Raw genomic sequence first — 22,828 nt, 5'->3', positions numbered from 1 at the left:
ATAACACGCAGAAGCATACAATTTATCTGTAACGACCGCTGCTTAACAAGCAGCGTTGGATTCATTTGTTACATACAGTGAACAAGTGCAAACGAATATCGGCAAGTCTAGCCGCAACTGACCGAATGGGATAATTACGACACTGCATTAGATCGCAGTGCATTTGTTTCATAATCTAAAGCGTTAATCGAACAATTCCAATTATTAACTATTCAATCAATGTCGAAACATAAGCTGTAACCTTTAACATGTTGTACTGCATTTATGTAATGTTGTAAGCATTGTTATTATTTATAAAAAATATTTCGCCCTCACCACGAATTTATTTATAAACACAAACAAATTTCAATTTTTTCGTTTTTTTCCTTGAGGGTGCTGCAGTGTTGCAGTGCTTATGTACAAGCTACCACTGTTTCCAACACACCACTTCCGCTTTTCTTCTGTAATCTTTTATCTTTCTTGATACATACATTTCATACATCGCACTCAACAAAATTATTATTATTATGTGACACCTTCAGGGAGTCAAGAGACTCATTGAGGGAGGTGTGCCAACAGCATCGAACGATTGATACCATTCCAATTTTTGAATCGAATTAGTAATGTCAGATTTAGCTTTAATGATGGCTATGACCCTTTCAAATGCTACAGTGGATTCTAATAGCAGTCTGCTAGCAATTTTCTCTGTTTCTTATTGGATTCTTGTGCCTTGATCTAGGGTAGTAACTCATATACTAGTTGCACTTGATCTAGCATAGTAGCTGACCGCATACGTTTTCTGTGAATTCAAATCAAGCTCTGTACTTGCCAATATTACATTATAATTAAGGCCATAATGTAGAAAGTTTTTTCACTTGGTTATAAAACTTTATACAATATGACCGTAATTATGATGTCACATAAGGACCAGCATTCTGCTTCGTAGTTTAGGCCTGATGAAAGAATACGATAAGCCTCGGTTTCGACCTATGATGTTCGGTTTTTTAGTTATATTTCTAATAATGCAATATGTTCATGTAAGTTATTTTTATGTGCTTGGTGTGCCTTCATGTTAAAGCATGATGGAAGTGTTAGCTAAACTGATTCGTGTGTCAGTATACTTGGCTGGGGAAGTAGTTGAGTGTTTATTAATATGATAAGTTAAATCAATAATCTGATGTGATTCTCATAGATTGAGTTTCGTATATTCCGAGTTAGGCCTAATTCACATGTGCTTCACGATTAGCATTGCATTGCCAATAAAGATATGACAATCTGTAACTAATAGTTAGTTGTTTTTTCGAATCTGTTCGTTAACTTTAAAAAGGAACGGACATTTAATTATAAAGATTGAAGCTCGGCAAATGAGTTTAAAAGGAATGATCACCATATTAATATAGTACCGTAATTGTTTTGGAATTTCTACCTTGAAGTGCTGTTTGGAACGAATGATTGTATTGTTTATGATTTAGATTTGAGAAGGGTATAACTGCTCATCATACATTTAAATGAACGTTGGACGTTTAATAATAATGTAAACAATGCAAAACCAGCAAGCTTGTTTTAAATTTAACAGTTTATTGTACCCATGTTAGCCTCATTCTGTCGGTTATTTGCAAATGAAGTCGTAGTGGGTGTGACATTATCGTGTGAGGGATCAAAAAAAAATCAGCTAACGCCTTTTTATTCCCGTATACGGGGAGTAGGCGAGGCCATTTAGCCCTATCTAACTTTTTTTTGGAGACTGAGTGGGCAGTTCAATCTCCACTGGTACCAATCAGAGATAGATGGCCCAAGGCTATCACTAATTAAGCGGTACTCGCTTCTCGTGTGAGGGATTGAACTTAAAAGCTCACAAAATGGTGCTATGTATTGTCGTCTTGTCTTTTGGAGTTTACTTATTGAACAGTCTTGTAAACATCCCACTGTTATCATCAATGCCATGAAATTCACTGATCTGCCAGAAATTGTAGACTTCATGTACAGTGGCGAAGTGAACATTTCAAAAGCCAGCTTCCTGCACTCATAAAGGCAGCTAAGTCTCTGAAGGTGAAAGGATTAGAAGACATCACAGATGAACGATGGTGTGATTCAGATATCACCCGACAGGGAGTAATTTCGTAGACTTTAAGTGTTCAAGCATCACCAAAGGTTATTAGTACCAGAGATGGTGTCTGCAGTAAAAACGCAATTGGGTATGAATACAGAATTTCGTTGGTGCCATCTAGGTTGATGGAACAAGTGATGGCAACAGAAAATGTGCTGGTATATTCTGATGATCCATCTCAATGTCATATGTTTACTCCAGTTGCATATCAGTCATCCACTTCTGTTACTGTTAGGTTATTTGATGCTCAGTCTCACAATATATAGTCAAGTGGAGATAGTCGAGCATTAGTTCCTTGTTCTGTACCATTTGATCCATTTACACCCAGTTGAAGAACCTCCCACATCACCTCTTGCTTGTTCTTCACATCAAATTAAAAATATATATAAAATGTTCAGTCTTACCAATGCTGTATCAGGCAACATGTGCTCTCATTTTCAGGAAGAATGTGATCCTCCTTGGTTCACAGGCTTGCCTTTTGCTGGAACAAAACAAAAACAACTTGGAAAGGGTTTCCCTTGTTAAGAAGATGGAAAAGATTTCCTTGTAATTCAAAAGATAAATGTATAAAGGAAGAGGTGAAGACTAGACCAATAGACCTAGTTACAACAGGAGTACTCCAGGATATTGATAAGGAGACAGTGCCAATCAAGAGAAAGAAGATCAAAGCGCTTTCTCTGCCTACTTCTCCATTAACTCAAGTATCTCATCTCAATTCATGTAAACACTAGTGTAATGCAGATATCACTTTCCAATGTTCAGTGTTCTGTTTGCAATTTAGAGAAGATACAGTAATTGACATAGCAGATTAACTGTAGCCAACAAGATTAGGAGTCAGTCAGGCAGGTAGCAGTTCATTTAAATCAATTTGGTGTGAGACCCACCAGGGTCACGAGCCCTCAAGCATGAGGAGACCGAGCAAGAAGCAGGTGTGAGATCGAGGCCAACAGAACAATATATAAAATCATTGCTGCTATAGGCCAGAGATGATGTGAAAGATATGCATCAGCAGATTAGTACAATGAGTGCAAGACGATTAATTATTATTATTTCATGATACCTTCAAAGAGTCCAAAGAATCATCGATGGAGAACACCTATTCTACAACTCTCTGTCCCAACCCACTCCATCCACCAACTATACTGAACTTACCATCATCATCTACTGGCTACTACCACCACTAGTATTTTTTGTCTGTAAATTGCATGTGTTCTGAAGGGCCGATTTGCTGTATGCGGGATGAAAAACCCGAGTTTCCGAAAAAGCCCCTGCTACCGCCATATGAGATCAGCTAACTCACCTTTAATTGAAAAAAAATACATATAATGATTCCTCCCGTCACGACGAAAATCGAACTCACGCCTTTTCCAATCGAAGGGCGCAATGGACGCCTTTTCCAATTGCGCTATGGAGGTGCTTATCGTGGTGGACTTCAAGGTTGGAAACATAAATTGAAAGAATGAAATATCAAATGGCAGTAAAAAAATGAAATTTATACACTTACTGAGATAATTACTTGAAGCAGAACATGATGGAGGGGACTTCGGGTATAAGAGTGTTAGCTCTTGTTATAGGGTCAGAAGACCTGTCTGTAAATGAGGAAAGTGATCATGTGGTCTTGACTTGGGAAGTATCAAGATGTGGAAATTTCATTTAAAAAAGGATACATGTGGAACTATAAGGCAGTGATTATGATACTTAGGAGGCAGCTTAAAGCATTACCATGGCATAGATATGCAAGGAAAGGATGTTCACAGTTCATTGGGAATAGTCAACGGATATTTGGAGGAAGCAATATCACACTCTATATGCAAGGTCAAGCCTCCATAACTCAGTCGGTATAGGCCTTTGGTCGGAAAGACCTGGGTTCGATTCCTATCAGTGATGTGTGGAACTTTACCTGGTCTCTTTCGACGAAAGATGAGTTAGCCGGTCTCATAAGAGGTAGGAGTTTTTTTCACCCGTAAAACTCGAGTTTTTCATTCCCCAGAACACGCAAATTGGTCCCATGAACACACCCGGATTACAGTCATGAATATTGCCCTTAGGGGATGCAGCAGAGGAGTGATGAACCGGCTGCATTAATTCATCATAACTCCCTCATTAGGGGGAACTCAACCAGTCCTAAGAGACAGATGAGAAGGATAGGATATGCAAGGTCAGGAGGGTAAATCAGGTAGGAGTCAGATGGATGAGTAGTATCATTAAGCATAGGCTAGGGAAAAAAAGAAAAGAAAATGCTGTGGAGGATATATATAAGGAGAAAGGTGACCAGCTAACTCATGAACAGTACAAGGATCAGGAAAGGTGACCAGAATGATAGGGAAGGCAGAATCAAATTATGAGAAGAAATTAGCCAACCAGGCAAAAGGAAATCCAAAGAGTTTTTTAGTATGTGGAAAGTAATAGAAAGTAATAGACTATGGAAGAATAACTTTAATAAGTGCAGATGGTAGAGAGGTAACAGAGGCAGATAAAATTGTTGAGCTACTGAGTGATCATTTTGCAAGGGTATATCATCCAAGTGAAGATATTATGACAGAGGTGACAGGGTCCAGTGTGAGAGAAGAGGCACAGATACTGCAGAATTTGAATTCAAATACAGCTGTGGGATTCGATGGGATATTGGCTCACATTTTAAGAGAACGTGCAGGGGAACTGATGCCTTTGACTAAGCTGTTTAATTTAAGCCTCAGCTCTGGCAAAATCCGAAGAGAGTGAAAGGAGGACAAAACAATTCATTTGCATAAAGGCAGATCTAAGTCTGTGGTATCAAATTATAAACCAATCAGTATCTCAGGAGTCATGGCAAAAGTACTAGAAAAGTTGGTCAAAAAGGGAATTCAGGAATGAGTGGATAAGAATATGATACTCTATGAGGGGCATAGTGGCTTTGTGAAAGGTGGGTCATGCCTTAGTAATCTATTAACTTTTAATAATAGGGTGATAGCTGAGTTGGAAAAAGAGATTGGCTATTTGATACTGCTGGAATTTGCAAACTGCAACAAATAGGGATGGATATGAAACTGGTGATATGGATAAAGGGTAGCTGATGGGCAGATACAAAAACAAGTAGTATTACAAAGGAGCAGAATCTAGAAGACAGATCACTAGCAGTTTGCTGCACCACTGTGATTGGACCAGTGCTGTTTAATTTGTACATAAATGATATCGGAAATAATTTGAAGGGAGATATTGAGTTGTTTGCTGATGATGCAAAGTTGGGTAAGGTAATAGTTAATCAAGGTGATGTAATGAGCTTGCAGGATGATTTAATTAGACTGATAGTATGGACAAAGCATAATAGATGCCAGTTTAATGTGTAGAAATGTAAAGTTATTCATTTTGGGATACAATGATTACAAGTTGTGTACCACATTGAGGGAACTACACTCCAGGAGGCCAAGGATTTGGGGATAGTAGCAACAGTTGAAGTTTAGAGGGCATATTGCTAAGTAGCCCAAGTAGCTAAATTTTGTTAAATTTTTTTTACGTTCGATTTTAGGGTTTTTTTTGAGAACTCTGAATTTAGAAATTGTATTGTACCAAAGCGAATAATTAATTCTGCTATAAAAGTTCATAAAATATCAATGTATATTGGCCTGTATGTAAAACAATAAGTAAGGGATTAACCCAGATTATCATGATGATGAAAGCAACATCAAGAGGTCGCAAGGTCATGCGATGTTAGAAGAGGCACTGAGAACGGAGGGAAGAAGAATGATGTCTTCACGCAAGAGGCTAATCCTGTAAACTACTAAGTAAAGAACAAAGGACTGGAAATTGTATAAAAAAGAGACTGAGACAAACCAGAGGCAGTCTTGGCTTTGGCTTTTGGCTTTCAATCTTCATCTCCAGATAGTAGGTTCCCAGCACTGTCCGGTCTCCCGAGGACATGCTTCCGGATGTGGGTATAGGAGAGGCTGTATTCGATATTGTTTGTGTGCTCATAGGGAATTATATGTAACTAAGGGTAAATTAAGTCATTGCCCTTAAGGGAAGTTTATATGTTGACTTATTAGTTTAACAATGAATATGTGTTTAGGCTTTATGATAGATATAATAGAGATTATATAATATAATGTATAAGGGGAATATAAATGTTATGAAAAGTGGGGTTCTACAGGCTTCAGTACTGGAACCATTACCATTGAATCTTTATCTTAATGATATTTGGATTACAAAGCAAATTCAATTGTTTGCAGATGATGTAAAGCTTCGGAGAGTTATTAATAATGGAACTGATGTTGTGGCTCTTCAGAAGGATTTGAATAAGCTGGACAGGTGGATAAATGAATTTGTCATATATTAGTCTATTACATAAACTAGAGAATATGGGATTGGAATATAAACCATTGGCTAGGATAAGTGGGTGACTGACAGAAAGGTATCAGAAAATGGTATATGGGAGATGTGAATCTGCCAGCATCGAGGTGACCAGTGGTATGCTGCAGGGATCAGGCCTTGGATCATTGTTTCTTAATCTATATGTTAATGATATTGGAAAGGGGCTGACAGGAGATCTTCAGTTGTTTGCTGATGATGCAAAGATGGGAGCAATCAGAGATACTACTGATATACAGCATTTACAGAGTGATTTAAACAGGTTGGAAGTGCAGGCAAATGATAATGGCTATCAACACACACACGGACAAAGAAATTAGCACACCAAGAAGCAAGCATAGGATTCAACTGAAATTTTTATGGTGTAATGATACAGGTGAGTGATGCACATGATGTCAAAAACAGAGCTGAAGGACAATTACAAAGGGATCTGTGGTATGCAATCCGGTCATCATCAATAGTGCGTTGCACCGCCTTGTGCGGCGTTACATGCTGCAATACGGTCCAGCATGGTGGTGAACCGATGCCTGATGTTGTCCTGCAGCAGACTGGCCCACACGTGTTGGACGCTATGCTCCAAATCCCAGATATTGTGGCACGGTGGGAGCTGGTGTTTCAGCTGCTCCCAAACATGCTCAATAGGGGACAAGTCCAGGGAGCGGGCAGGCCATGGAAGTGTCTGTACACGACGTAGGCAGACCTGAGCGATGTGCGGACGGGCATTATTCTGCTGGTATGGTGCTCCTGGTATCCCAGCCACGAATGGGAGAATGTGAGGCCGTAGGATGTCGTCCACATACCGCTGCCCCATCAATGCGCCATGTACCACTATGAGGGGTGATCGGTTATCGTAGGCCATGGCTCCCCAGACCATAATGCCTGCAGTGCCGGAGGTGTGGTGCTCAATAGCGAGGTCGGGATTGTGTCCTTGACCTGGGGTCCTCCACACCCATACATGATGATCATGTCCCCAAGATGAAGTGGCACTCATCACTGAAGACCACACGTAGCCAGTCTATGGCGTTCCACGTTGTTCTCTCCTGGCACCACTGAAAACGGAGTCAGCGATGTTGTGGTGTTAATGGGAGCACAGGTAAGGGGCGCTGGGATGATAGATTCACCTCCGCGAGGCATCGGGAAATGGTTCATGGGCACACAGGAGCCCCTACATCTGCCTGTATAGTGGACCGGGTCACCATGGCATCCCTCCGTGCTTGCCACGATCCGTCGCCCCTCTCTAGTGTTGGACCTTCTGATCCAACCAGTGCCGGAACGTGTCCAAAGCTCCCAACACTATCGGACAGTATGGTCAGAACGGTTCATGCGCACGCCTATATGGTGCACCGACCACCCTCCGGTTTTCAGGCCAATGATCATGCCTCTGTCAAAGTCCATAAGTTGCTTAAATCGATGTCTCTGGTATCTACCTGGCATTATTGTCACTCTGTACTCTAGCTTGTATCAACCGGTGCTTTTCACTTTAATCGGCTATCGACTACATGCCGGCTTTATAAGGCTGCCGGTTCGTGCTTGCAGTTCCACCGCAGGGTGTGTGGGCATGTGCAATCGCACCAAACTTGGATCATTTGCATACCACCCCACACTCTAACTATTTGCTTAGTTTCGCCATTGTACGTTTTCTTCAAGGTGCGCTAATTTCTTTGTCCATGTGTTTATATTGGTGAGATTATGCTTGGAATAACTGACAAGGTTAGAGATCTTGGAGTTATGGTGGATAAAAAGTTGAAGTTCAAAGATCGCACAACAAAAATTGCAAATAGAACTCAGAGGATGTAATGTTGAAACAACATATAAGGATGTGAAAATAATTTTGCCTCTGCACAAGGCATTGATATGGATTACTGTCGCGGATTTGGTCTCCTTGGTTCAGAAGGGATAAAGAAAATGTGAAAAGGCTGCAAAGAGGAGTTACAAAGATGATATTGGGATTATGAGGATAGACTGAATGTGGACTGCAGACACTAGTTGACAGAAGAAAGAGAAAGTGATATGATAGTTTTGAGAGGGTGTTATTGGATATTAGTTGATAAAATTTTTCATCATATGGAAGGAGGGGAGAAGATAAGGGATCATTCTTGGAAATTATGTTTGTGTGCAGTTAAGAAAGTGGTGAGAGCTAGATTTTTCTCTCATGGAACCATGAGTGAGTGCAGTAATGAGTGCATCTAGTGTGAATGAGTTTAAGAGAATGTATAACACCTGGTGTGAGTGATGTATAGCCTCCCTGCTGAGTCCTTGACTCACTGGTCTAATATAATAATAATAATATCTAGATTACTGTGCTCAGATCTGGTCACCAGGATTTGGAAGAGATGGATTAACTGTAGAGAAAGTGCTGAGGCAGATAACAAAAATGATTTTGGTACTGCAGAACATTAGTTATGAGAATAGATTGAGGACACATAATCTGCAAAGTCTGGTAAAAAAAAAAAAAGAAAATAAGAGAGAGATTAGGAGATGATATAATTGAGCCATTTAAGCTGTTGCGAGGTAGGTATTTACTGAATTGATACCAGAGAGATTTTTCATATAGCAGAACAAGGAAAAGGAACAAAAAGAGACAAAAGCCATCTCTGGAAGTTGCAACAACAACAACAAAAATATATATATATATAATGGGTAAGAAATAAGTTTTCTGCATGGAGAGTTTATAAAGTTTTGAAAGGGTGTTATTTGTATAGGATATCATTTGATAAAATTTTTCATTATGTGAAAGATGGGGAGAGGATAAAGGATCATTCTTGGAAATATAGGAGCATGAAATCTATTGCCTGAGATGGTGATGGTGGTGAGAGGTTAACAAGTTCTTGATAATAAATATTTGCTCTTCACATTTATGAGAGGCTGAATAAAAAAAGAGTAATAGTAGCACATTTCATATTCTTAACAACATATTCCTTTAATATAAATGCTAATCTGGATAACTTTATTTTTTTACTGTTATGTTAAGACTGAATTGATAAGTGGGCGGTAGATGGCGTTGATTCGTAGTAGAGGTAAGGTGTAGAGACAGTTGAAGATGTCCTCCCGCGATGAGTCTTCGGACTCCTTGGAGGTATCAGGAATAATAATAATAATAATAATAATAATAACAGGAATATGTACAGAGCAGTACTTTTAAATATTTGCATGAGATTTTGAATATTTTACACATCAAACTTGAACACACTCCTTGATTTTAGTGAAGACGTCAGAATCACTGTGCCATGTGCTATGAGTCACATAAGTTTAACTGAATGGCTTTGTCATGCACACAATGGATATATACTGTATTCTAACAAATGCCTTTCTTAATAAAGCAGTTGGAATCACATTTGGTACTGGATAAATAAGCACTAGTACTGTTTATCAATAATTTAAAAAGATCATACTGGGAGAGAGTACTTTCACAATCACTGCAACATTTAGCATCATTTTCAACTTTCTGGTTGTTTTTGTGTGTGTGTGTGTGAATTCTTTGTGGTAGTGGTTGTTGTGCAGTCATTGCTTTAACATTTCATCTTCAGTTCTTAGGATGAATCCACACTTCATCTAATGCACTGTAAAATAAATAATTATTTCATGTCGTACTGGTTAAGCTGCACCCTTATCAATTTGTAATATTTTCATTTTTGTTTTTAATTAGGAAGTGAGGATTGGGTGTGCTGCAAACAAACCTTGAACATGTAATAGTTTACATGCAAAAACATGTAGAAAATCTAGACCAGATATAATCAATCATTTTCTAGGCAGGAGGCAAGAAATTGTACTTTTCATTCCTCACTAGTGGGGGTAGGGAGGGAGGGGTAACCACTAAATGACTGCAGAAAGACACTGTCTGGACCACTATGAAAGGTTTTTGCTAAATTCCATATGCATGTTTCCCACTTCACAGGCTTTGTGTACTCTGCACTTATATATGACAACATTATGACTCGGTGAAACTTCAGTTATTTATGAGCATTGTTTTATCTCATGGAGTAGCCTTTCTCTGACTTCACCTAAATGCTCATCATACTCATCAATACCAACATCCGATCTGAACAAATGATCTGAGAAAATAAGACTTTTTTTCCCAGTCCTGTTTTTTTTTTTTTTTAAGCAATATCTGATATGTTAAGAATTACTTTTAATGAAATCACTAAATATGAAATAATTTATTTTTATTTTTCTAGATGATGTGCATCTGCAACATTCTATGATGCTCATTAAAGCCTTAACCCGAGCAGGTGTTCTGTTTCGTACTCAGGTGATTATTATGCTAATTGAATTCATGATGTCAGTTGAAATATTCTGTACTTAGACGCGCTGCAAACATGTACACGCTGCAAACATGCATCACATGCACATGTGCATGTGATTGGTATTCTGAAAAAATGTTATATATTATAAATTGTTTAAAAAAGAATCATATATACACACAACACACACATATATGTGTACAAAATGTAATATGGTAAGAGCTAATTATAATTTATTTATTCTTCCTTTTTATAGCACTTATACCCCACTTGGTGCAGGGTATGCTATGATTGTGTGACTATGGAAAACCCCAACCGATTTGTTGCAGAGTCTGGCATTGGGGGGGGGGGGAACACTTTTTATGACTGTAGAAGTGGTGTTTACAGGGCTGGTTTGTCTGTTCTTCTGGGGGATGAAAAACCTGAGTTTCGGGGTAAAAAACCCCTACCTGACTGGCTAACTCACCTTTAGTCGAAAGAGACCAGATAAAGGTTCCTCATGTCTTGAACAGGAATCAATCCCAGGTCTTTCTGACCAAAGGGCTTCATCTATATCAACTGAACTACAGAGGATCTACAGCAGGGGTTGCAAACTGGCGACCCACGAAGGCTTTGTATCCGGCCCGCGACCTTAATGATTTCTTTTCTAAAAATCAATGTTTCTAACATCCTACGGGGATTAAAACGGAAAAAATTCTAACTTCTAAATGTTTTATGACATCTTTAAACAAAAGTAAAACTTATTCTTTGTACCATGTTTCTATCATCAAATGTTGGCAACATGAATTGAAGTTAGTTGTCACGCAGCCATTTTAAGTCAAGTGATACAATGTCAATAAGTTACAGGTTACCATTATAATATGACAGTGTGTTAATAAAAAGTTACCTCAATAACTTATTTTTTTTTTTGCCCATAACAATGTCTGAATTTAAAGTTAAAAAAAGAAAAATAGATCAAGAAGGCAGAACTTTTCAAGAAAAATGGGAAAAGGCATATTTCTTTGTGGAAGTAAATAATATTCCAACATATTTGATATATAGACAAAGTGTCACCGTGGTGAAAGAATATAACCTAAAACGCCATTATGAAACAAACCATAAGAACTGTGATAAATATACAGAAAAGATGTGTAATGACAAACTTAAAGATTTAAAAAATGGACTGAAGTTTCAGTCTAGTTTCAAAGGATATTTTCGAATGTTATCCCAATAAGTGATGCTGTTGTTAAATGTAGTTAGGTCATAAGTGAAAAAATTGCTCGGGCTTCAAAACCTTTTACTTATGGAGAATTTATTAAAAATTGTATTTTAAGTGCAGTCGAAATCGTATGTCCAGAAAAAAAGCAAGCATTTCAAAGTATAAGCCTATCAGGAAATACAGTTGTGGAGCATGTCAAAGATATAGCAGAGAACTTCCAAGATCGCATGAAAAAATAAAGAGTTTTGTAGCGTTTTCCATTGCAGCTGATGAATGTACAGACATTATTAATACTTCCCAGTTAGCAATATTTATTCATGGCGTTGATCACGATATGAATGTGACTGAAGAACTATTGGATATAATGCCTATGTCAGGAACAATGACAGGAAATGACTTATATTTGTGTATTGAGAAAAGTCTTGAAAATGCTCACGCAGACTGGTCAAAATTAGTAAGTGTGACTACAGATGGGGGCCCCTGCTATGGTTGGTGTTAAGGCCAGACTTGCTACAAAACTTCAAATGAAAAAGGAAATGTTGTGCAAGGACAAACTTAAATCATTTCATTGCATGATACACCAGGAGTCATGCCTTGAATCATCGACAATTCAATGCTTTGTTCGATGAATTGGATTCACAATACAGCAGTTTGCTATATTATATGGAGGTTAGGTGGCTTAGTCATGGCGTCATTTTAAAAAGATTTTTTCAATTCTTAAAAGAAATTGATGTGTTTGCTTCAACTTGCCGATGAAGATTGGTGCGAAGACTTGGCCTTTTTTGTTGACATAAGAAGCCACTTAAACACTATGAATACTGCTCTGCAAGGAAGTGAACAGTTGATATGTCACATATATTATTCAATTAAGTCATTTCTGGCAAAACTCTATCTTTGGCAAACCCAATTGACAAAGAATAATTTAGCCCACTTTCCTACACTTAAATCGATTTCTCGAAATAACAATGATGCTGAAAAGCTCAAATTGAAAATTGAATTTGAAAAAAGATTTTCTGATTTAACCAGTTTGAAAATGAATTATCATTATTCAGTTCACCTTTTTAAATTAATATTGAAAATGTTGATGAAGAATTACAAATGGAAGTAATTGAACTCCAGTGCAATACTGAACTAAAAAATAAATATAACGAAGAAAGTTTTTTAACTTGGGTAATTTTACCTTATACCCAAGGTAAAAAACTTTCTACATCTATCTCTCATCCTGAGAGTTTTTTTTAATAAGATCAAAGCACCTTTTGGTAACTTGTTTTGGTAAAATACTTATAAGCTCTGTATTACTTAACCTTGGTATTTCTAAGCCTGGCTCCCACCGATGAGACCTCAATAAAGGTCGAAACCGGTCTGGGTAGTGGCCCCTTGCCTTTAATGCATAGCATCATACATCTCCTCAAGGAGATGGGCTTTGCATTAAGGGTAAATATTAAGAATAGTGATCAGAGCTTATTCCATTTTTACCACGAGTTGCCTAGACTTGCACTACCTTGTGGGTCAGTTAGACTCACACTACGTGCAGGCGCAAACTTGACTTATTTGTCTGTTTGCTTACTTGGGAAATGGAGTAAAACCAGGTTTAAAATAGCTTAGTATCTTTAAATATAACGAAATTGGCATACCAAATTTTTATAAATACCTCGGCAGTAAATATCCCAAATATAAAATTTATTGTGCAAAAATATTGTCAATCTTTGGAAGCACCTATGTATGTGATTAATTATTTTCAATTATGACACCTAATAAGTCAAAGTTACACGCATGGATAAAAGATTCTAGATTAAATGCAATACTTCATATTGCAACATGAAACAAAAAAAGTAGATATTGACATGTTAGTACAGAGGAAAAGATGTCAGGTTTCAGGGTCAAAATCAAATTTAAAAAAAAAAGGACTTGTAGATAAAAACTTTATTTTTGTAAGCGAAAATTATGTATTTAAATAATTTTCTTAAAGTATGAATAAAATATAATTGAACTTATGTTTTCTAAATTTGTTATATTTTTAAAATTTTAAAATAAAAATGGTTATAAATTTAAATGGTGGTGTAACTGTTTACATAAAGTCGTAAAGGCCTGGCAACAAAAGGGCTTTTGTTAGAGCCTTTCTTTTTTTAGTTTATGTTTGGTTCACAGAATAATACTGAATATGGCCCATCAGATATACATTTAATGACTGGCCCTTTGCTGTAAATTGTGTATGTCCTCTTGGCTGATTTGTCTATATGTAGGATGAAAAACCGGAGTTTCTGGGAGAAATAAAAACTGCTACATTCTTATGTGATCAGCTAACTCAGCTACAATTGAAAAAGCCCATGATATTACAAGAACATACAGATTAACTTTTATAAATTCTAACCAACTTTCTTGTAAATAAAGACTTTTTCTCTCAATTATAATGCACTTATCATCAATAAAATGATCTGAAAACAGGAAATTCACATTGATATTCTTTTTAGCATCCAATCCAAATTAAAACAAAAAAAATGTTCATACCATTGAGATGCCCTGAAAAAAAAATTGTCTTGCAAAAAATTAATCCCCAAATTGTTGCACTTTACTTCCATCTTGTTCCATCTTTTTTTCCAAGAAACCATTAGGTTTTTGTAAAAGTGCACAGTTGCCTTCCAGATGACCAAGAGTAGATTTTGATTTAAAAGCTAATTTATATTGTATGAATTGAATCCATAAATGTCTGCATAGCCCTGTGGGAATTCTAGAATTCTTGGTCCCCAGGATTTGAAGGGATAAATTAACTGTGGAAAGGATACAAAGACAGTTTCAGGACTGTACAAGGATAGTTATGAGGATTGGCTGAGGGAATGTGGACTGCAGAGTTTGGTGGATAGAAGGAGAGGTGATATGATTGAGACTTTTAAACTGTTGAGAGGTGGTTACAGGGTTGACACTGGGGAGTTCTTTCGCTTGGTTGAACAGCGGGAAGGAGTGATGACAAGAGGCCATCCCTGGAAGTTACGAAAGGAAACTGTGAGCAAGAGGGTGAGGAGTGGTTTCTTTGTGTGGAGGGTGGTTGAGCTGTGGAATGCATTGCCTGATGGAGTGGTGAGAGCGAGAACGGTCAATGAGTTTAAGGAGTGGTATGATAGACTTTGTGTTTCTTAGGGGGGGACCTCCCCTCGATGAGTCTTGACAGACTTTATGTTCTTAGGAAGGACCTCCCACGATGAGTCTTTTGACTCCATGGAGGCCTGAATAATAATAATAATATGGGTGTAATGGTGTTGGGCAGAAGTTATGGCCAATAGCTTTGGCTGCTTTTAGTTCTCTCAAAGTCAGTTTTCGATGTGGTGATAATTTTCTTGCAGTTGTTCCAGGCTTTGGTGTGAGCAGCATCTAAGGTTTGAATGCAGGCCAATTGCAGTATACCTGACTTTTCTTTTTGTACAGGACTGCCACACACCTGTTGGAGAACCAAGGCCAAGATAGGAGAAGAACAATTTAGGATTGAGTAAGGAATAAATGTCTCCATACCAATAAGAATTATTTCAGTGATTCATTCTGCATATATGTTTGACTCATATGGCTGGAAATAGTAGTAATATGACCAAGAAAATGAGGCATAGAAGTTGTGAGGATAGTCCCACTTGGGTTTCTTGTAACGCCATACAACACATGGATGTGAGTGGTTGTGTATGTGTTGCTCCATGGGGGAAGAGATCTGCATTAAATTGTAGTCTGAGCTTCCTACAGGTACTTCATATGGGAAACTAGTGAGAAAGAAACCCAGGGTGTTTGGAGTTGTCTGGTTTTCTGGTAGGCAAGTGAGCAATTTACGAGAGATCATTTGTGATTTCAAATGTCTCTGCCTCTACCTGCTTCATCTGTGCAATTAGAAGAGGGCAACAAGCTAGTGTTGTGAACATTGAAGTCTCCAAGGAAGATGACTTCACTCAGGAGAAAGTTGGATTGAAGAATATCAACATTTAGGGAAAGGTAATTGAAGAGTTCAGAGTGGTCATTGGTATTAGGAGAGTGGTAGAGACAGCATATGAATTTGGTAGGAGGTAGTGATTTTTAGCCAAAGGAGGTCAAAATTGGGAGATTCCAGGTTGGAAAGTCTTTGGCATGGGATATTATTATTGTTTAGTAACCTGCATGGAGTCAACAGACTCATCGTGGAAGGCCCACTCAACCGGCAACATATCTATCATAATGAGCTTAGAAGTTATTTACATTACCTGCACTCACGATGCACTCAGGCAATGCATTCCACTCACTAACAATTCTCCACATAAAAAAAAAAAAAAAACTACTCCTTACACCCTTCTTCACCACATCTTTTATACAACTTTTATGGATGGCCTCTTAATATCCATTTTATAATTTTTTCTGTATTAATCTGATAGAATCCCTTAACTAACTCGAAGGTCTCTATCATATCTCCTCTTTTTCTCTTATACACCAACCTCTATAATCCACATTCTATCTAACTAACACCCCAGAGGCCTGATATCACTTTGGATATTTGTCTTTGGACCCTCTCTAGCGTTTCCACATCACACTGAAAACTAGGTGACCAAATCTGAGCACAGTAATTCATTTGTGGTTTGACCAGTGCCTTATATAGATGCACCACCTCCTATCTCTACATGTCAATGTAGTTTTTATCATAGCAGCTATATGATGTGCAGTTGTTGCAATGCGTGTGATGTGCCCTCAGAACTTTATTTCATTGTCCACCATCACTCCAAGATCCCGAATTTCATCCACTTCATGAAGCACAGTAAAATACAGTACATAGTCTTATATCTCTGTATCCCAATGTGTAACACCTATTGGGGTGAACATATACACAAACCCCACCTCTGTGGTGAAAGGAGTCAGTGTATGTAGTTGGGAAAGCAGAGATAAGTAGTGTTTTCGTTGGTTGAGATTTGCATTTCTCTCAGGAAAAGTAGGTGAGGTTTTGCAATCTGGAGGCAGAAGTGAACATCATTAAGGTAACAACTGAGACTGTGTATATTTGTGAAATGGATCTGGAAGGTTCTATAAAGTTTGCTGTTGATTGCATGGGTCCCACATATTCCCTATGCAATGTCTGGGTTGAGGTTTTCACACTGATTATTTGCAGAATTTGATTTTCTCACTAATATTCCTTCTTTATAACTGATTGTCCATACTTCATCTCCACTTTAACATTTTTCTTCCAGTTCTTGTTGTAATTGCCACCTTCGTTTGTGCTGCATGTAGGTCAGATCTGGCTGGGCTTGTGCACGTGATAACAGGTTGGTGCCTTCTGACTTATTCACAGCTGATATGAATGCAGATCTGCTCATTGGAATATCACGGGTCATTTTTATTAAGTGAGAGAAGTTCATACCACTCTCCTAGTAATTGTGGGCCTGAAACAGTGACACCTGACAATTTTCTTGGGGTCAAAGTTGCATTGTTCAGTGAGCCTGCAAATGTCATTCTTTAGCATTGCATCGATTTCAGAATGGAAATTCATGATTATAGCATTATACTTGTTTTCTGCTGAATCATGTCTCAAACTGACAAGGCATTGAGGTCACAAAGCGTATCAGCAGCAGGCATGTTAGCTTCGAGACACTGATTATGAATTACTTTGAACTTTTTTTTTTTCAATTGCAATGACTTTCCATTTCATCAACTACCCAATTAAAGGATAGCAATTACCGAGTAAGCCTTGATCAGCTTTAAAATGAAATGACAAGAGCAACAGCTTTTTCTCTAAATCTTTCCATGCCACATATCCAGTGGTAGGTGATAGGTTAAGAGCTACCATGGATCTAGAGTAGCAGAATCTATACTGCTGGACCTCAAGGCAGTCAAGATGCTTACTTTTAATGACTTCATTATTTTGGCGAGAGAAATGAGGTGTGTAATGGCATGGTAGACTTTTTCCTTATTTTAAGGGCTGTATAGAGTCTTTCTTCAGTTTTGGGATAGATATTAACTGAGTATAAAAGAGTGTAGATATTATATAGGATAGGTATTAGTCTGGAAGACAAATTTTGACTACAAATGGGAAGATACCATCAGGACCAGACTTTTTAATACTATGTTAAGATTCTTCTAATGCATTTCTTTTTTTTTTTTTTTTTTTTTTTTTTTTTTGCCAAAAGTCCATAGGAAGCACATAATGTACTGTTTTGGGGAAAATAGAAGGCGATTTTCCTTGGTCACCTTTGCAGGAGAAGAAGAACGATGCTGGGAGATCTTTATTTATTTATTTTTTTTTTTTAAATATTAAGCACAGAAAAAAGGTTGCAAAACCTATAGTGTATCAATACCATGTGTGTAAGTAGTCAAGAAGAAAGTATTGATTTTTTTAAAATTTTTTTTTTAAGAACTTAAGGTTGTTAGTCCTCCTTAAGGAAACTATGTGGGGAAGCCTGTTCCAGGACACACAAGTAGAATGCATGAAATAAGGAGTATGTTAAGTTCATTTGGTATGTTTGAAGCCAGATATGAATGAATATTAACCAGTGCATGTATTTTTATGGGTTTGAGAGAAAGTGGAGGAATGGTGTCTGCCAGTTTGGCAAAACAGCATCCATGAAAAGATCTCTAGAAGAGGCAGAGTGAAAACAGTAGGTTCATGAGGTGGTGACTGGGATGAATCTATGAGAGAAGCATTACAGGTTAGCCAAATTACCTTCTTCTAGACAGCATCAAGCATTTTTAGAGAGGTTTTTGGTATTCCGTTCGATATTTGAGAACAGTATTCTAAGATAGTGCAGATTTGTACAGTGTTTGGAATTACACATGAGAGAAATATAACATCTTGAGTAGAAAAAGACATTTTTTTTTTTATTCAGAGGTGATGTTCTTATGTCAGGAGAGGCTAAAGGTGTCAGTCAGTCTAAGAAGATATGCCTAATCTTTTGTGGCGATCTGGGTATTATCAAAGGTGAAAGGAGATGAAGTGCTGTTTTTCTTGTGTATAAAAAAAGAAGATTAGTGTTTAGAGCACTAATTGTGGAAGATCTTGCAATTTGAGATGTATCTGCCAGTCTTGATTTCTCTTCTTGGGTGACCAAGAAAAGAATGGACTATTTTCCCTCCTCTCTTGAGCTCCTTGCTATCATACCTTAGAAATATGCAACTTACATCTCACAATTTTCTGATCCACAGTCCTTCTGATAATGCCTCTCCTCTCCATAGCTTCACTTTTTCCTGCTGGGATGCTTTGCCACACACACATACAACACTACACTCTTTCTTTTGCTATCCTGTTCTCTAATTCCAGCATTCACCTGCTGTTTCTCTTTCATGGACTGGACTGTCTTTCTTCCACTATGAACAGCCAATGTCTTTTCTGATCTGTCCTATATGTGTGCCTGCCTTAATTCTTCCATTGCTGACCTGATTAATTGGAGAGATAGTGTTTCTTCTCCCAATCAACAGTTACTGGCTTTGAATCCCACTGTAGACATATATTTGGGAATGCCTTGTAACTGGTGGATGAATTTTATTACTTTTCAGTGCAGGAGAATCACTCTGCTCACTAGAGTCCTGAAGTGGCTTATTTTCCAGTGTACTCTTTACTCCAGTTGACTCTTAGTTCACCCACAGCACTTATGTATAATAGGTTTGCAACTTTTTGTGGGTGGAATTCACATAAAATAAAAAGGTCTCATCGATTCACTCATAATAGTTTTCACTGCACATGTCCTTACTTATTTTTGCATCTGCCAGAGTAACTTTATTGTACTCCTTATTTGTCCAACTCCCAACTTTTCCACCACAATATCTGATGCATTCACTCTCCCTTACTTTTGACATCCCACTCATGATAGCACATTACTTTCACTAGCTTCTTTTATAAAAAAAAATTATCAAGCAGATAAAGATAGAAAATTACTCTCTGCTAATGGCAAGATTAATTACCGTATTTTTCCGTGTATAAGACGATACTTTTTTCTAAAATTTTTAGACCAAAAATTGGGGGTCGTCTTATACACGGGGGTAACCGGTTGCGAGACCTGTGGTCGCTGTGGCGAAACTGCCAGTACCTTGTCTCCACGAACAGGCTTCTGCCAATCACTAGCCTTTGTCGATTGACGTCATTAACGGCTGATTCTGAATAAACCAATCAGAACTCTGAAAGCATTCATAGTCCGCAACTCATTGGCGGGGTAAGTTAATGCATTAACAATATTTTGAGCACTAGCCCATAAAAGTGTTTGAAAATAAAAAAACAATTGTCATATTCTTCATAATTCAAGTTAAAAGTCATCAATTACTCAAAAGAACATCGAAATAAAGCTTCAGAGAGACAGTTTGGACCTCCTAGCACTGAGCGTATGATTAGACAGTGGAGAAAACAGGAAGAACAACTACTCAAGATGCCAAATAAGAAGACAGCAGTGATGCAGTAGAGGTTGAGGAAAGTGATATGTCTGGAACTAATAGTGATGAATAAAATGATATGCCTGGAACTGAGAGTGATGCATAATTTCTTAGTATGTATCTTAAAAATATTACCTAATTACTAAATATACTTAGAACACATTTGATATTTTTTTAAATATTCAATGTTTAAAATATTGATTTCTTAATTTTTGGGTTCGTAAAAGTAGGGTTTGTCTTATATGCGGGAAAGTCTTATTCACAGAAAAATACAGTAGCATCATGTTGCAAAACAAACAATATGAATTGAAAAATGTAGAATAAAATATTTTACTATTTTTTTTTTCTTCAAAAACTCAGTTCATACATAAATAATACTGTAAGTTTTTGATAACTTCCTAATCATATTTTCAGCTTGTGAAATGTGTATTGTCTTGATTCTGATATTTTAAAAAGATGGATATGTCTGTATCGAGACTTCTCTTGGAAAGTATGAAATATAGAAATATTTCATACTTTCCATAGAAATATAAATTCCACTTACAAAAAAACAATTATTATTATTATTATTCAGGCTTCCATGGAGTCAAAAGACTCATCGTGGGAGGTCCTTCCTAGGAAACACAAAAGTCTATCATACCACTCCTTGAACTCATTGAGCGTTCTTGCTCTCACCACTCTATCAGGCAATGCATTCCACAGTTCAACCACCCTCCATGCAAAGAAACCACTCCTCACCCTCTTGCTCACAGCTTCCTTTTGCAATTTCCAGGGATGGCCCCCCTTGTCATCACTCCTTCCCGCTGTTCAACCAAGCAAAAGAATTCCCCAGTGTCAATCCTGTAACTACTTTCAACAGTTTAAAAGTCTCTATCATATCACCTCTCCTTCTTCTATCTACCAAACTCTACAGTCCACATTCCCTCAGCCGATCCTCATAACTAACATTGTACAGTCCTGAGACCATCTTTGTTATCTGACTGTGTACCTTTTCAAATGTTAATTTATCCCCTTCAAATCCTGGGGGCCAAATTTGAGAACAATAGTCTAAGTATGGTCCTGATCAGGGGTCTCATACAATGGAATGATAACTCTTTTATCTCTGCAGGTCAGTGTCCTTCTCAGTATTGCTGCAATCCTCTGAGTTACCTTCACCACCTTTGCAACATGTTCCCTGAATTTCAGTTTTCTATCAATCATCACCCCCTTCCCCAGATCTCGTCTCCCCTACTTCCTCCAGTACAACTCCTCCAATTGAGTATGCAGCCTCCCATTGATGTATCCGAAACTTCAAGACTTTACATTTTGCTGCATTAAACTGATATCCCCCATTCATTTTCCCATCTGTCTAATTTATTCAAATCCTCTTGCAGAGCTGCCACATCTGCATTATTACTAATAACCCTTTCCAAAAACTATTGATGATATTTTTAAGTCATGTTTAAGTGCTGTTAGATTTAGGAGAAGAGAGATTACAAGACTGCTAAGCACTACTTTATTTTATTAAAAATGTCAATTTAGAATAAATTCCATTATGCTTTATTTATTCATAATACATAGAGAACTTATTCATCACTGGTGAGTCATAAATTATTTTGATTTTTATATTCAATAATAATTCCAGAATGATAACATAAAACGATGCTTTTATTATTCTCAGCTATATCCTGATGAAAAGCACTCACTGGGAAACGTTAAGATGCATTTGTATCACACAGTTGAAGACTTCTTGGACAATACATGTTTCAGGACTGAAGACGCACAAGACCAAGAGGATAAAGCTAGGTAGTGATTATCTAGGAAACATTGTCCTCACCACTCTCCAAGCAATATACTGTTCCAGTTCAGAGAGCAGAGTGCAGTTATCTCTCATATCTGATGTAAATTTAAACTTTGGGGACCTTCTCGGTATTTCTCTTGCATGATCATTTAATTTAAGGATTAGCTTATTTTACACCAGTATTAAGGCTAGTGCCATTCCTTCCAGAAAGCCAACTACAGGAGGAGAAATAATGTAAATAATAATCCTGTAACATCACCATTACGAATCATCTTCGTTCCAAGCCTAGGAAACATTGTGGTAACCCGACAGTCTGTGTAGCTTTTAAATGAGTTGGTCAAGTGTAAGATTTTAACCAAGATTACTGGGAAAAAAAAAGTGATTATAATGAATTTTACTGAAGCACATGCATGGTACACAGCTCAAAATACTGTGACTTAATTACAGTGCTATTTAAAAGATTTGAATATATTTTTATTTAGTCATTTTATGTCCATCAGTAATACTGTATTTTTTTTCTTTCTTAAAACCACATATTATATTATACTTATCTTTTTCATAATTCTAGCAATGCTACTACATAATCAAAAATATACAACTGAATATAAGCTCTGACTTTTCATTGAATAAATTCCCACATTATCATTATGAATGTTAAATCACTGCCCAATTTGAGAATATTTTGTATGGGAATTCAGTGAATGAAACACAGTACTCATTTCATATATGTTAATTTAAGCAGAAGCAAAGAGCTACTAACATTCCATGATAATACAGCGAAGGAAACTACTGGGAAACTTCATCACAAGAAAGCATTTTAAGATATCTTT

At 37.3% G+C, this 22,828-nt stretch overlaps 1 protein-coding gene across 2 annotated transcripts in view; it reads left to right on the top strand.

Moving 5' to 3' along the window:
* LOC150104968 (inactive dipeptidyl peptidase 10-like) overlaps positions 1-22,030 on the top strand; it is a 507,986-nt gene extending 485,956 nt beyond the window's left edge. For both annotated transcript variants that reach the window (XM_090395438.1, XM_090395439.1), the window contains exons 20-21: positions 10,606-10,679; positions 21,879-22,030. In XM_090395438.1, the coding sequence (XP_090251564.1) occupies positions 10,606-10,679; positions 21,879-22,007 (203 nt within the window). In that variant the 3' untranslated portion in view covers positions 22,008-22,030. The remainder of the gene's footprint in view (positions 1-10,605; positions 10,680-21,878) is intronic.
* Positions 22,031-22,828: the final 798 nt, after the last annotated feature.

The sequence above is a fragment of the Typopeltis vanoorti genome, chromosome 7, assembly GCF_054136105.1.
Source record: "Typopeltis vanoorti isolate ZY-2024b chromosome 7, IOZ_Tvanoo_1.0, whole genome shotgun sequence".
Lineage (NCBI taxonomy): Eukaryota > Metazoa > Arthropoda > Arachnida > Uropygi > Thelyphonidae > Typopeltis > Typopeltis vanoorti.
This window is presented reverse-complemented; position numbering and strand designations above follow the sequence as displayed.